Source organism: Eublepharis macularius, chromosome 9 (assembly GCF_028583425.1).
Source record: "Eublepharis macularius isolate TG4126 chromosome 9, MPM_Emac_v1.0, whole genome shotgun sequence".
In the NCBI taxonomy this organism is placed as follows: domain Eukaryota; kingdom Metazoa; phylum Chordata; class Lepidosauria; order Squamata; family Eublepharidae; genus Eublepharis; species Eublepharis macularius.
In genome coordinates, this window is record NC_072798.1 from 50,686,445 (window position 1) to 50,701,607 (window position 15,163).

Below are 15,163 nucleotides of genomic sequence, written 5' to 3' on the forward strand. Positions count from 1 at the left end.
GTCTTTAAGTACATCTGAAATTATATAAGCCTGAATGAGAATGTGCAAGAAACTGATCAAATAGTGGAGGAAATATGCTACTATTGAAATAGCTGGAACTTTTTTAGTAGATTAACGAAGACACAAAATTCACTTTTAGTAAAAGAGTATAAAAGGAGGGCTAGGGGAGAGGCTAAGACAGGGAATTGGAGTAAAACCTTAGAAATACGTTGCTGCTGCTTGTGGTGGAGATGATTACCCTTGACCATTTAACTAAGAAGTGTGTTGTGTTGTGAGATGTTAACGTGGTTCATGCTAAACTGATACTTCTTCTGAGCACCTAATTCTGAGATCGGATTTCATTTGTTCTTCCTTTTCCTTGTTGCAGTGGAATTGTGACACTGCAACTAAGATCAGTTTAGACTACATTATCTTTGTAGAATTTGGTGTCAGGTAGATCACTTACATGACACTGAACCTTGTGTGCTTTGCATATTTTTTTTTTCTTTTTGACGTTGACTAGGTGACAGTGCTTTTTCCAAGGAGCAGAACCAGTCAGTCTAGTTATGCTTGTGGGAGGCCAAGCTGTAGATACCTTCCATACCATTTTCATGTAGCATTTAAAGTCAAAATTTCCTTCTTAGTTGATGCTAACTTGAAGGAGGCAAAATACTTTTTAACAAATAACCTTATTGTTTGGTGTGGATATTAACATGGTTTCTGCTCCATATACTTAAAACATTTGCAGATTTGTTTTAATATGGAAACTCAAGAACTGTGCTGTTGTGCCATCTAGTGGCTGTGTGGATTAACTGCAGTAAACTTTAACTGCAGTAAAGTATGCTCTCCAAAGCAAAGATATTTAGAAAACCAGTCTTTTATCATTCCTACCTAAGCAGAAATGTGTGAGATCCTGAAGACAATGAATATTTAAATGTTCAGTTTCCAGTACTACTGCTGTTGTCTGGCTTTCTTCATTAAGACTGGTTTCTTGTGAAAGTTGACAAGACTTGTTAAGACTAGGTCCACTAAGTTTGCTGCTGCTCATTTCAATAAATCAAGACACTCTCTGGATGAAAACAGTATCATGAATTGCTTTGATCAACCTGTACTTAAAACCATTGCCGTAGTGACTAACCTGTTTCTTCAAGCTGAAGGAATGACAGATGTTATCATTTGAGACTGCATAAACTGGATGCTGGTTTGATAGTTTTTGTACTGCCGAGGCTTTAAAGTATATTACAGCACAATGATATAGAATCACCTGGTGTTAAGAGCTTAAATGTAGTATATGTAGCTAAAATTTGGTAAGGTCCACTACTACTTAATGTTGTGTTTTTTTGTCTGGTTTTTTTTTTTTTTTTGGTCATTCCTTTCAGGGTATTGCTGGAACAGATGTTGCTAAAGAAGCTTCTGATATTATTCTTACAGATGACAACTTCTCAAGCATTGTTAAAGCAGTTATGTGGGGACGAAATGTATACGACAGTATCTCCAAGTTCCTTCAGTTCCAGCTTACTGTCAATGTAGTAGCTGTAATTGTTGCTTTTACAGGAGCATGTATTACGCAAGTAGGTATTTATGTGCTCATTTTCAGCTAGTTGTGTTGAAAATGTGCCTCATGTAAAATCTGTTACGTTTAGCATTATCTTTTGAGTGCTTTATTAGAAGTGCTCTCTAAAGGAACGTTAGCAAATTTCAGTATTTTTTTTTAACTATCTAACTTAATGACTTCTAGGATATTTGTGTTTTATATACTAGGAAACATATTGTTTTTATAGGATTCTCCCTTAAAAGCTGTGCAGATGTTATGGGTAAACCTTATAATGGACACCCTGGCCTCTCTTGCTTTGGCGACGGAACCACCTACTGAGTCTCTCTTGCTTCGAAAACCATACGGCAGAAATAAACCTCTCATCTCACGCACAATGATGAAGAATATTCTGGGACATGCTTTCTACCAGCTTGTGGTTGTTTTTACACTGCTATTTGCAGGTAAGGATTCTAGAATTTGTTATGTGCTTCAGTAATAACTTTTCAAAAGCTAGGTTCTTGTAGCTGCCGCTTAAAAATTGCTATTGCAGTCTTTCAGTATGCTGTCTTCTTCAGCGTCCCATTTTTATGGGAATATTTTACCTGGGAATCTGAATTGGCATTGGATACTTAGAATATATCACTCTCTCCTTCATAGGTGAAAAAATCTTTGACATTGATAGCGGAAGAAATGCACCACTGCACGCTCCTCCTTCAGAGCACTATACTATTGTATTTAATACGTTTGTGATGATGCAGCTCTTTAATGAAATCAATGCCCGGAAAATTCATGGTGAAAGAAATGTATTTGAAGGAATTTTCAATAATGCTATCTTCTGTACTATAGTTCTTGGCACATTTATTGTACAGGTGGGTAGATGATTAATAAACTAATTACTGACAACAAACTTATTTAGTAATTGATGCTTTCCACGTGTCAGAATAGGTATCACTGGCCGGAACTAATACAGTATATAATTTTTCCGTCACTTGGAGAAATTAGTCTTACTAAAACAATGTTTTTGACACTCTGCATTATTAATTTACAAAATCTGTACACTACCTTCATGTCTAGTCTGGGCCACTATTATGCTAATGTATTCATAAGTCCAGCATTTAGTGTCTTTCTTAATGACATTCTACTTTGTGGATTTTAAGGCACACAACTGGGCTCCACAACCTCCAAGTAATTACTAGAAGCAGGGCTGGCATCAGCATTCCCTGAGGAGGGGCAACTGCTGGGGCCCAGGACTTCTGCTGGGGCCCACAGTTGTTGATCCCTCGTCCTTGTACCTCTCTTGCCAGCTGTCTATGTTCCCTTCTCTGCCCATTTGCTTTCAAATGCTCCACTACCCATGCTTTCGGCTTCCCAGAATTGGTGGGGGAAGTACATATTGATGATGCAGAATGGCAGCACTCCTGGCGGCCTCAGCAGCAGAACTACCAGCTGCATGCGCCAGCTCATGCTGTCAGGGAAAGGGCATGAATGCAGTGCAGGTGACTTGAGTGCAAGACGTTGGGAGGGCTTGTTAATAAGGGAAGAATGCACAGTCAGGTGGGGGAACATGCATGTGAATGGGTAGGAAGGGAAGTAGTAGTGGCCCCCGCTGTCTAGAATGCTTGATGAAATGAGCGTACTTTAGTTTTGCTTCAAATTACACAATCCGAGATAGAAATTATATTTGACTGTTAGACTAAATATATTTTACCCTGTTAAATTGGGTGCTAACTTTTGGAAGAGGGATGTTGACTTGAATACTTTCAGCTTTAGCTGATAGTTACCAGAATTGAAGTTGGCATGTCACAGAGTTAATTAGGAAGTACTTTTTCAGATTCTTATTTTTGTGACACACAAGCATACTTCTAAGGTAAACAAAGCTTTGATTCTGTGAATAGCTTCATATGCTGGCAACTTGAAATTTAAAAATGGGAAGCAATTGCGTTCATAGTTATTCTTAGTCTGTATAAATTGAAGCAGCTATTTTATTACAATACAGAACTTTCCCAAATTATGTTAAAACTGTCACTCCCTGTATAGGTGGTAAAAACACTCCTCCACACTGTGTTCCTTGAAAGTTATCATAGCTTCTGACTAGTATGAAAGATACTAAGATACTTCAAAAACTGCATCATGGAAGAAAAGGCTGAGAGCCGTTAGGAGTACTTCTACCTAGTTACAGCATTTCTAGCACTATTTGCTAACCTAGAAGTGAACACCTAAATTGTGTGTTGTTCACAAGCCAACAAACCTGTTTGTTTCTTTTAACAGATAGTTATTGTGCAGTTTGGTGGAAAGCCTTTCAGTTGTTCAGAACTTACAGTAGAACAATGGCTATGGTCAGTTTTTCTAGGAATGGGAACACTACTTTGGGGCCAGGTAAGTAGTAATATCTGCATTTTCATCAAGTGAAATGCACAATGCTAGTATTCTATACATGTATTTAGTTATGTACCGTAGGGTTGTTAACTAGGGTGTGCACTCAAGAAAGATTCAGGTTTACCTGAAGCCATAAAACAATGTTTGAACCACTTCGGTATGCTCCGTAAAGATTCAGGAAGAAAATGTGAAGAAAACGGCAGGGTAATTGAAAGCAACACTTTTCTCGCCGTTTGCAAGCAGCGAGAAAAGTATTGCTTTAAGTTTCAAACACCCCACCACTTTCTTCACCCGATGGGAGGTGGAGCCTCCTCCCCCTCCCATCAGGTGAAAAAAGCAGCGGGGAGTTTGAAAGCAACACTTTTTTCATTGCTTGCAAGAATTGCTTGCAAACTTCGCACCCACCTCCTCCCATCGGGGCGGGGAGCGGTGGGGCAGGAAGTTCAAAAGCAAGCCGTACTTTTCTTGCTGTTTGAAATGCAAACAGCTAGAAAAGTGCTGTGGGCATGGCTGCTGCAACTTTGCTTGAAACTTCCGGAAGCAATATGAATTGCTTCAGAAAGCTTTGCTTCGGAATTCCCAAATCAGCTCAGCAGTGCTGGGGCCAATTCGGAAATCCCAAATCTTTCCAAATCAGACCCAATTAAGGTTAAAAACTTGAATCAGAAACCTGAAGTGCACATCCCTAGTGTTAACTCTTTCTATTGTGAGCAACTTATTCCATGCTATGTTACTCCTATTTTGAACTTTCAGACAGCTTTGAAAAAGGCAGCATTTATCGATACAGTCTCCCGTTCTGCTGCCTGTGACCTAGTAGTAGTAGTAGTAGTAGTAGTAGTAGTAGTAGTAGAAGAATGCCTTTATTGCATCTACCAATGTTTTCTTTCAAAACTAGTCCACTTCCTATGGTCTTACAATCTATCCATCAACTAAGTAGCTTTCTTATAAAGAAAAGTTTTTAAGGGAATTGTGGCGGGGAGATCTGTAGTAATTTATTTTGGAATTGTATTTTGGCTGACACTGTGATGTTGAATGTTTTAATAAAAAACTATTTTTTCCCAATTGGCTGTAGTTGATATCGTCAATTCCAACCAGCCATTTAAAATTTCTAAAGGAAGCTGGCCATGGAACTCAGAAAGAGGAGATTCCAGAAGAAGAGCTAGCAGAAGACGTTGAGGAGATTGATCATGCCGAAAGAGAACTGCGACGTGGTCAGATCTTGTGGTTTAGGGGCCTAAACAGGATACAAACTCAGGTATGGTCTTGGAAAAGGTAGGAGATTGTGAGGGTGGAAAGCATTATGAATCTTCCCTTTGTTCTCAGTTCCAGTGGGGGTGGAAGGGGTAGTCATAAACTGTGTGAATGTTCCCTGTGTGGGGAAAAGGATGACTCTAATCCCTCAAGCACCATCTTTACTTCATCTCTGAATGCCTCTTTTGCCACTTTACCTGCTCTATAAAAGTGCCTTTTTTCTTTACTTTTTTATGTGTTATAGATGGGATGGTCCTTTCTCTTGTTCTCTCTCTCTCTTGCTGAGCAAGCTGTCACAATCTCTGATTCCTTGCAGATGGATGTAGTGAATGCTTTCCAGAGTGGAACTTCCATTCAGGGGGCTCTAAGGCGGCAACCTTCCATCGCCAGCCAGCATCATGATGTAACAAATATTTCTACCCCTACACATGTAGTGTTTTCTTCTACTACTACTGCTTCTACTACTGTGGGGTGTGAGTGTGTGTTCCTAAGTGCATGAAATTAACATTTCCTAATCCGCACACCTAACGTTTCTCATTTTCTCCTCTAGTCTTTAAATTCATCGTTAAAGCTTCTCATTTTTTTCTCACAAAATGGGAGTCCTCAAAACCCTTTTTTCTTTGAGGGCTACAACACAGGTGGAACAGTTGCAGCAAAGAATTACAGTGAATGCTGTGAGCCTGCATATATTGTACCTTTGTTCTTGCACAGAGGAGATGTTAAAAAAAATGCAACTAGATTTAGAAATAACGTAAATATTTGAGTATATGCCTTCAGTTGTAACTATATACAAGAAGATATGCAATATAATTTGAGAAATTTCACATTGCCCCAACGTAAGGAGGTGACTTTAAGAGGTTCACTAATAGGAAATAAAACTTCAAATATAATTTGTGCAGTGTTTGCAATTTACAGATTGGACATTTGGCTTGAAACCTTTTGTTGCAAAAATAGGCATTAAGTTTGCCTGTGTACCAGGCTTAATGCAGAGTTGTAGGAATTGGGCTATCTGCTGATACTTGAAACTCTGCTTCTAAGTGGTGCTTCCAAGTTACAAAGATCTTTAGCTGGATTTGTTTCTTTCTTGGTCCTTTTGCCACTTGTACTTGATCTTCTGTAGGTCAATTCAAATAACTTTTCTTTTAGCTTATTTTTTCAGAAAAGATCATTCTGTTTTAATCCCCTTTAGAGATTAGAATTACAAGGATATCTAATCTAAAATACATAAATTAAGGTTTAAGCAAAGGGCACTGTCACTTACAAGGGGGGATCTGCAGTTTTTTTCAGATTTTGTACACAAATTAGTGTTGTACGTGCTGCAGCCTATGCGGTTCTAGGAAATCGCACAACTTTCATATGCTTCCAGTAAAACCAGTATGTTCAGCAGTACACATCTTCTGTCTTAAGTATTGTTATTGTATGTTCTGGTGGTCCATTAATAATTGAAGGCCGTTTCATTTGTGTCAAAATTTATGTGTAACAGATATGCAGGTGCAAATATTAATATTGTTTCTATATCATGAATTGTTTATCAAAGTGCTTCCAAGGAAAGTTATGTAAAAATGCCGTTGGCAATGTCAGACTATCAATATATCTGATTCTCAACCTGGCCGATCTGTAGATTATAGCTGAGAACAGATCTTTCTACAGACCTGAAAAACAGGAAAATCTGATTTATTTTTTTAAAAAATAGGGGGTTAACCCCCCCCCCAATAATAATAGAGCCTGTAGCTTTAAGAAATGAACGCCCTCAATGGTCATTGCTAGGCAACTACACAGTGCTGCCAGACTTCAAGACTTGGTATCTATCAGTAAAAGGCAGTGGGAGGGGGCAGGGCCCGTTCTAGACTTGTTTTGGCTTTTCAGGGAGGCATAATTGGGACCAGGCCTGGAAGCAACCACTGCGTAACTTGATGAGAGATGGGTGAGGGAACAGAAGAGAATTTTAAAATACTGAACTCATACAGTTTAGTTCCTCTGACAATGTAGTGGGAAGAAGTAGAAGGGGCAACTATGAACTGATCCAGGAGTAGGCATGTGGTGATGGGTTCACTCTGCCTCCTTCCCTCTCTATTACAGGGCAGTTGGTCTTACATGGCCACTGTGGTAAAGGGGGATCAGTCTAGATGAACTACATTAACAATGATGTTGGTTCTCAGCTCTTCTGATAAACTGTGCAAGTAGCCTGGCTATAGAAAAAAAATGACTGTTGTATGCGAAAAATACGGAATCTTTGTATTTGTTGTCTTTTCTCAATTCTGCAGAAATTAATTTCACCATTGTTTGAACTTATGAAGGTTTCCATCTGTATGAGAATCTGCTGTCTGCTTAACAATTTCATATATGTTTCTATTTTGTCTTCATTTTATTATGTATGTATAATATGACTGAAATGTTGCATCTCATAGTGTGCAGGTAGAAGACAGTAAACAACTGTATCTTACAGATAAATAATGCTATTATTTTGTATTTCTTCTTGATTCTACAAATCCTAGGTAGAATTCGTGGCACGTTACTATGAAAGTGTTCTGCTGCATGGTGTATACTCAAATATTTATAGCTGTAGAGCTGTTTTTGCATGATAATAGAGAAAAATGCAACCCTTTGATATGTGGTTTATGTTGCTTGGCTTTTTATAGATGGGAGCATCTTAATTCACAACATTAGGGAAAATGATCAATCTGCTCAGGCTGTAAAAGTACAAACATACACACACTTTGTATTGCAAAACTATCAAATTTCATCCAGTTCATTAAATCAAGTAATGTGTTTTCAGATTGGCCTTTTAAATAGAAAGCAATCTCTGTTAATTTTAAGTGTAGTATTAAATTTTGTAGAGCTTTCCATTTTTTCAGTGCACATCATTTTTATCCCTACTGTATCGTGATAGGGCTGTACTGAAATGCTCTTCATTTTTTTTACAGTTTATTGCAAATTCCACTGCATTACATACAAATTCAGTTCACTCATGTCTAGCTGTTTGTGGATTCAAACTCATAAAACCATATGCCACTGATTGTAAGCTTGCTGTACACTGACCTTGGTGTTTTTCATATTTACAGATCCGAGTGGTGAATGCATTTCGTAGTTCTTTATATGAAGGATTAGAAAAACCTGAGTCAAGAAGTTCAATCCACAACTTTATGACGCATCCAGAGTTTAGAATAGAAGATTCTGAGACTCATATTCCCCTTATTGATGATACTGATGCTGAAGATGATGCGCCAACAAAACGCAACTCAACTCCTCTTCCACCCTCTCCTAACAAAAATAACAATGCGGTTGACAGTGGAATTCATCTTACAACAGACTTGAACAAGTCTGCTACCTCTTCATCCCCAGGGAGCCCACTACATAGTTTGGAAACATCACTCTGATTGTAAGCAGAATGTTTAACACATTAGCTGCATTGTAAAGAAACAAATTGAAACTTGGGTCTTCTACTCGTGATGGGCAAGATGGTATTCTTGTCTTGGACTTCAACAAGAAGATACACACTTGTACGAATGTAGATTTATTTTTTTAAAAAGAGCTTTCTGCCAGACTTGAGGGTGCTGGGGCGGGGGAGTAATAATGAACTCTGACAGATAAACAGTAACTTGGCATAAGTGACCTGTGGATCATCAGCTGTACTTAAGAATGGCCCTTACGAATGCGTTAAGCAGAGCTTTAGTTTTTTGTTCCTTTTTGAAGAGAGGGCTGGGAAGGGCAAAGGAGCCCTGGATCACTGAATTGATAACTTTTAATTTCTGCTGTTGGCTGTTAATAATTTGGATTATTTATGTTTATAAATGATACAGATCTGTTTACAAGGTTTGTAGATACTTTTTGTTCCTGTTCATAGATGGGAAGCTTCCTTATAAATGATGCAGAAGAAAAAAAATTAGTCCATCGAATACTGCTGTATTTTCAGGAAAAGGGTGTTTCTATTGAAACTGTACTAAATTTTTGCCTGCAATTTACCTTGTTAAATATTGTAGATAAAATTGCTACTACTAATAGCCAAATAGGTAACACTAATGCTTTGTAAAAACCATGAGCAGTGGTGTTCTAATGAAGTTATGGCCTCTGTCCTAATTAGTTTCTTAAACATTTACTACTTAATGGTTTTGAAACAACTGTTGAATTTTTAAAAACTGAGAAACTTGATGAATAACTTCTGTTCAGAATTTAGTAGAGGATTGTTTAATGCAGGACAATGTGATGGAACTTGCTTGAAATACTTTTGTTATCTCAGGCAAAATGGATTAAATCAAAATACATCAGAACCTTAGTCCTTTTGGTTTTTGTCTAAACTCAGTAGCTTAGTGCTGTCTTGGTGAACTGTGAGTGGAGCTGTTTATTTTTCTTATCTAGTATCCTTACAGCATGAAGGCTGTTGGCATTTGGAACATTATGAATAGGTAGCATACTTGTTTTCTTTTGTTTTGAAACTCATTTGTAAAATAAATAAATCAGCCCTTTTTATTAAAATAATTATGCACCAATGGTTTTTGCAGGACTCAGTACCTTTACAAGATTAAGAACTTTAAAATATTGCTTCGATTTTGGTGAGTTCATTTAGGGTGAATGTTTAGAAAATATTTTGCAATTGTCTGTTTCCTCATTGATAAAATGAAAGGTTTGCATTAAATAGGTCAGGCTGGAGATCTTATCCAGCATAAAGGACTTAATAGCAAACTTTGTTCTCCTATAAAGTTATTTTTGACTTGCATTTTTCTAAAAAATCAGTAATTCGACTTGTATTTAAATGGCAAATACTGATGGTCCTTGTGCATAACCTTCTGGGGGGTCCCAAAACAGCAAGAAAATGAACACAGTTGAGGATCTGCAAACTGACTTCTTTAAAGCAGCTGTCTTTTACAGTTTATTCCTCCTTTTCTCTTTGCCTTTTTAACCTTTTCTCTTCCTGAAGGTACTAGATACTTTTCTTTTGCCAGCGGAGCCAAACAAGGAGAAAGAATACTGAAGAAACCTAGTTCAAATAGTTTGAAAGTACTGCCAAGTGGAAAAATGAAAGGACATCCTTAACAGTAACTCCTTTGTGTATAGAGCCATGGCTGAAGACACCCAGGGAATGATCTTTTTTTTATTTTAAACTCCTTTTGTAAGAGCTGTGCCTTTCTCACAAGGGAAACTAGAATGTATTTTAGCCATGAAGTTAGGCCTTGACTTGCCCCAGTTGGAGGAGAAAAGTTCTGGGGAAACTATGTTAACAAAGGAGAAGGGGAAAATGCACCATTAAAATCAGGTTATATCCTACTGACACAACCCGGTAGTGGATGCTGCCTGTTCCCACTTCTCACTGCACTTCTGTGACTTCCAGCATTAACTTTTCAGGGGCTAGGTCAGAAGAATTGCTGGGGAAAAGGTAACACTGGAAAAATTGCTTTCATAGGATGTAGAATTTAACATCTCAAGTATGAGATGCACTTCCAGATGGTAACACATGATTCAGACACATCAAAATTAGTTGTCAAAAGCTACTAAAGATTGTTGTAATTGAGCCACGCTTCATTGGGCAATAAATGAGCCATCAAGGTTTTTATGCACTGTGTCTCACTGTCTGCTACTCACTCTAATTGCGAAGAACTGTATTTTGGGAAACAAAGCACATTTATAGGTAGGCAAGATCTAGAGATGAGTGGATCTTAACTATACATCTTTGAGAATCAGTGTATTAATACTTTTGTTACCTTTACCTTGAAATTTGAACACAAACTTGTGTTTATTTCCCCTTCTGTCTTAATAGTAGTCATAACTACATTTGAATGTCAAAATCTACTGTGAATTCTACATTTCAGACCTTTGAAGGGAACATGAATGTAGATGTTTGTACAAATTATTCTTTTTTGATCCTGTTGACCAGCAGTACATTGAGTCTTAATAACAAGTGTTAAATGATATTCAAATCAGGAATACTTGTTCTAACACTTCACTACTGTGAAAGCAACAAACCTTGGCATCATGAGAGTTATAAAATCAATAATAATTACTGCTTTTTACTTGCTGAGCCCCACATTGCTTTTTCTGGTTGTAAAGCATACTTACTTTGCTCATTGTAACTTAAATAAATAAATGTGCTGTTTATCTGTCTCTGAATGGGGACTGAAATTTTTGGAAGAGTTATTTTATTTGAAATACATAACTTTGTTTTACATAAGCAGTCTTCTCTGCATTTTTTTTAAAGAATTGTGTGTCTAATATGTATTGTACTGGCTGGATAATGTATACTTGTACTGAACTGGCTCTTTTAGGCATTTTATTGTGAGTTTATTGAATGTAAACTTTAAAGATGTGGGTTGAGTGAAAGGGCTCAGACGAGGTAATAAAACCCCAGATCTCTGGTTCCAAAGCAATCCTACAGGGATATAAAGGATTGTGAATTTATTACCAACCCCATTTTGGTTCTGCTTGATAACTGGTTTCTCCAAAATGAAATATTCTTTATGAATATTCTCCTTTTTCCTCTTAGTCTTTTTGAAATTAATCTCCATATTAATTACTGGCTCTTTCTTAATTTTGTTCTGGTTTAGGTACATACACACAGACATACAGAACTAAACATAGAACTGGACACATGGGTGACTTAGTTTTACGAGTTTTCTGATCATTCCCAGCATTGTTCTGATATTTCTACTGTTCTGTTAATTTCCTTCAGCTAGGTGGTAAGCACAGAATTTTTGTAATATCTCCCCATGGATCTACAGAGCAGCAAGATATTAAGGATGAAGTTGCTCTTTGTTGCAGTTTTGAACATGTATAGAATCTTAAAACATTGGCGTTGTAGTAGTAGTAATGTGCTTAAGTTGTAGCCTTAAGAGTTTGAAAAAACTGTACTTACTAGCTTACAGTCACTGAAGCACCAGTTTGAGATGCTGGGTCTGGCACACAGTTTGAAGAGATTAGCATGGTCTCATCAGGACACTACAGCAGATGACCACTACCGATAATTGTTAATCATACCTTGCCTAAATTCTCTAGAATGTCAGTGTCTCTAAAATCCTGCATTAAGGAGATTTTTGTTCAAGGCAAGTCAGTGGTTTATTCAAGTAGAAAGTTCTCTTTTTCTGAGACACCAACCAGGGTTTTGATCAACTGAGTGCACTTATGCTTGATACCACAAATGAAAGAACAAGTGCTCTCACCAGAACAAGTTGATATCCTAGGAATCTAAAGTATAAGATCTTTAAAGGCATAGGATTTTTGCTGGAGCCACTTTCTGTCACTGGAATAAAAACAGAAGACATCTGTAAAAATAAATATAACAAGTAGCAAATTATCTGAAGAGAAGTGGTCAGGAAAAAATGGCTCCAGCTGAATGTTGCATCCTGTGGCCTGATTGTAGTAGTATGATTATTCAAATGTGAGCTCTGGAATGTTGTGGTGCTCCCCTCCAGTATGCTGTATTTTTTGCTCTAATTCAGCTGTGCTCTAATGAGCCAAGTTTTGTTTTTATGAGAAAGGGATGTAACTTAATGGTCAAGAATACAAACCAGTTCTAAAGATGGACCTTGCATGGCAATGCCTTTTTCTCCCAGTCACCCACCTGCATTTGTTTTCTATGTCCTATCTTTATCCTTCCTTATCCAAGTGCTTTTTCCAGAAATTGCTAAGCATCTATTTACTTTTGAAATATATAGGTTCTTATTATAGCCAGTAAGCAAGAGAAGCTTTTACTGTTTAAACAGCTACGTGTGAACTGGCTTGAATAAAACTGAATCTCAAGGTTTCAGTGTTTTCTCTGGGCCAGCATCCATTTTGCATATTGATTAAAAATGTTATAGATGCTTTTACCCTTTTGCTACATTCTACAATTCCTATACATCTTGCCAAATGTTAGCAATAGTAATACCATAACATTAGTTGAGAAACTTTCCATATCTCAACAGTTATGGTTAGCTGAGGTTCCAGTATCCTCCAGTGTTACTTGTAGGATGCAAACAATATTACATTTTAGTGGCTATAATACAGTCAGCAAACGAGTCTGATTTCTTGGTTATCGCAGTCTTTGGTTGCATTATTTCAAAAGATGCAAGGATTTTTTAAAAATAAAATTTCTTACTATGTTTATAGTCTGCATTTCTCACTTAGTCTGAAGGGGGATTACACAGTGTAAATTGATGCGGCCAATTAGATGAGACATCTTAATGAGCAACATACTGAAACAAGCCTAGAATATTAGACAGGATTCAGATTCAATGCAAAATGGTGTTGTATCACTAGAAAATAATGCAGAGGCAGCAGTATAATATATACAACAAATAGGTAATACTTCCTATACACAGTTAAGTTTAATCAGTAGTAGTTTAATTAGTAGCCCCTTTTCCTATATGAAACATGTTTATGAACCGTTCTTTGACAATATAGCACTGTTACCTTTATAGAAATGCTGTCCTGAACAATCCTGTCTTCCATAGCCTGTGGAATGACAGAAGCTTGGAAGCCTTACTAAGAATGCATGTGTATGGGTTTCAGGAAGGTTGACGTGTTGCTCTGTAGTAGAAGAGGAAGATTCAGATCCAGTAGCATCTTAAAGTAAAGACAAACTAGATTTCCAGGGTATAAGCATCACTTCTGTTAGTCTCTTTTCCTAAAAACCCCAGCAGCGGACGTCATAAGTCAGCTATGACTTGGCTGCATTTTCTACCACCACCCACAAAAGGCCCTGTCATGGCAGGTAATAGGAGGAGAGAGAAGACTGCAGATATGTAGGTTCAAGACTATGTAAAGTTTTCTATATGATAGCCAGTGCCTTGAATTGAACCTGGTAACTGATGGGCAGCTGACAAAGTGACTACAGAATGGGAGTAATATGCTTGCTTGCTCTACGCTCTTGCAGAGTGTATTTCAAGTCTCAAAGTTAATGTAACATGGATCTAGATGTCTGCTAGACCGAGTCAATGACATCTTCAGGTTAAAGTTGGAAGAAAGCATGTTTAGCGGCTACATGTTTCTCCAGTAGTAATGCTGAATCTATTATAACCCCTAATCACAAATGGCCTTCAGCACCTCAGCCTTCCCAAGCAGCATTACTTCTGTCTTCTCAGGATTGTTTCATTTTGTTCGCTGTTAGTTATTTAACCAAAGCAACTAGGCTGTGTGCCAGTTCCTGCCAGGTAGATCCCTCTGTCCCTCTCCAGTGAACACACACTGGTTCCAATAGAAAAGGCTTTATTCAGGATTTTACAATTCAGATCTGAACTTCATCACGGATCTTGGTAGAAGTGGCAATTCAAAACAACAGGTCAATATTATACTTGAGTTTTCCCACATTCCAGTAACGGTTATGTTTTGGCACGCAGGGTTACTCTGGTTCTGTGAGAACCCATTATAGTTATGGCTAAAGTGAGAGTACACAATGAATTCCCAGCATCTGGGCAAAGTAGCAAAGGCAAGTGTCAGGTTTACAAGATAATGCACGGGTTAGAGAAGGTAGAGAAAGATGTGTTTTTCTCCCTTTCTCACAATACAAGAACTCGTGGGCACTCTATGAAATTATTGAGCAGTCGGGTTAGAACAGATAGAAGAAAATACTACTTTACACAAAGGGTGATAAACACATGGAATTCGTTGCCACAGGAGGTGGTGGCAGCTACAAGCATTGCCAGCTTCAAGAGGGGACTGGACAAATATATGGAGCAGAGGTCCATCAGTGGCTATTAGCCACAGGAGATAGATGGTATTCTCTTTGTGGGGAGGTGGTGCTCTGTTGTCTTGATGCTGGAAGGAAGGCAGTGGGAGGGCTTCTGGTGTCCTGGCCTCACTGACAGTCCTTTAGATGGCACTGGATTTCTAGCCACTGTGTGTGACAGAATGTTGGACTGGATGGGCCACTGGCCTGATCCAACATGGCTTTGCTTATGTTCTTATGTTCTTAAGTGTCTGGAATCTCCAAGGATGTTTCTAGCTTGGAGATGCATAGTTCTGTAAGATAACATGAGGCCCATCCTGGCTGGAGGAACAACAGTTAAAATATGCAGGGGAGCGTTTCTGGGAAAAGAGGTGGCGGAACTCTGAAGA

General features: G+C 38.0%; 1 protein-coding gene across 3 annotated transcripts in view; it reads left to right on the plus strand.

Annotated features, from left to right (window-relative positions):
- The window catches only part of ATP2B1 (ATPase plasma membrane Ca2+ transporting 1), a 92,555-nt gene extending 81,153 nt beyond the window's left edge, over positions 1 to 11,402 (plus strand). For 2 of the 3 annotated variants that reach the window (XM_054987724.1, XM_054987723.1), the window contains exons 16-22: positions 1,359 to 1,550; positions 1,761 to 1,974; positions 2,171 to 2,382; positions 3,782 to 3,889; positions 4,962 to 5,144; positions 5,457 to 5,543; positions 8,203 to 11,402. In XM_054987724.1, coding sequence (XP_054843699.1) covers positions 1,359 to 1,550; positions 1,761 to 1,974; positions 2,171 to 2,382; positions 3,782 to 3,889; positions 4,962 to 5,144; positions 5,457 to 5,543; positions 8,203 to 8,517 — 1,311 coding nt within the window. In that variant the 3' untranslated portion in view covers positions 8,518 to 11,402. The remainder of the gene's footprint in view (positions 1 to 1,358; positions 1,551 to 1,760; positions 1,975 to 2,170; positions 2,383 to 3,781; positions 3,890 to 4,961; positions 5,145 to 5,456; positions 5,544 to 8,202) is intronic. The other variant, XM_054987725.1, reaches the window with a different exon arrangement.
- The last annotated feature ends 3,761 nt before the right edge of the window (positions 11,403 to 15,163 follow it).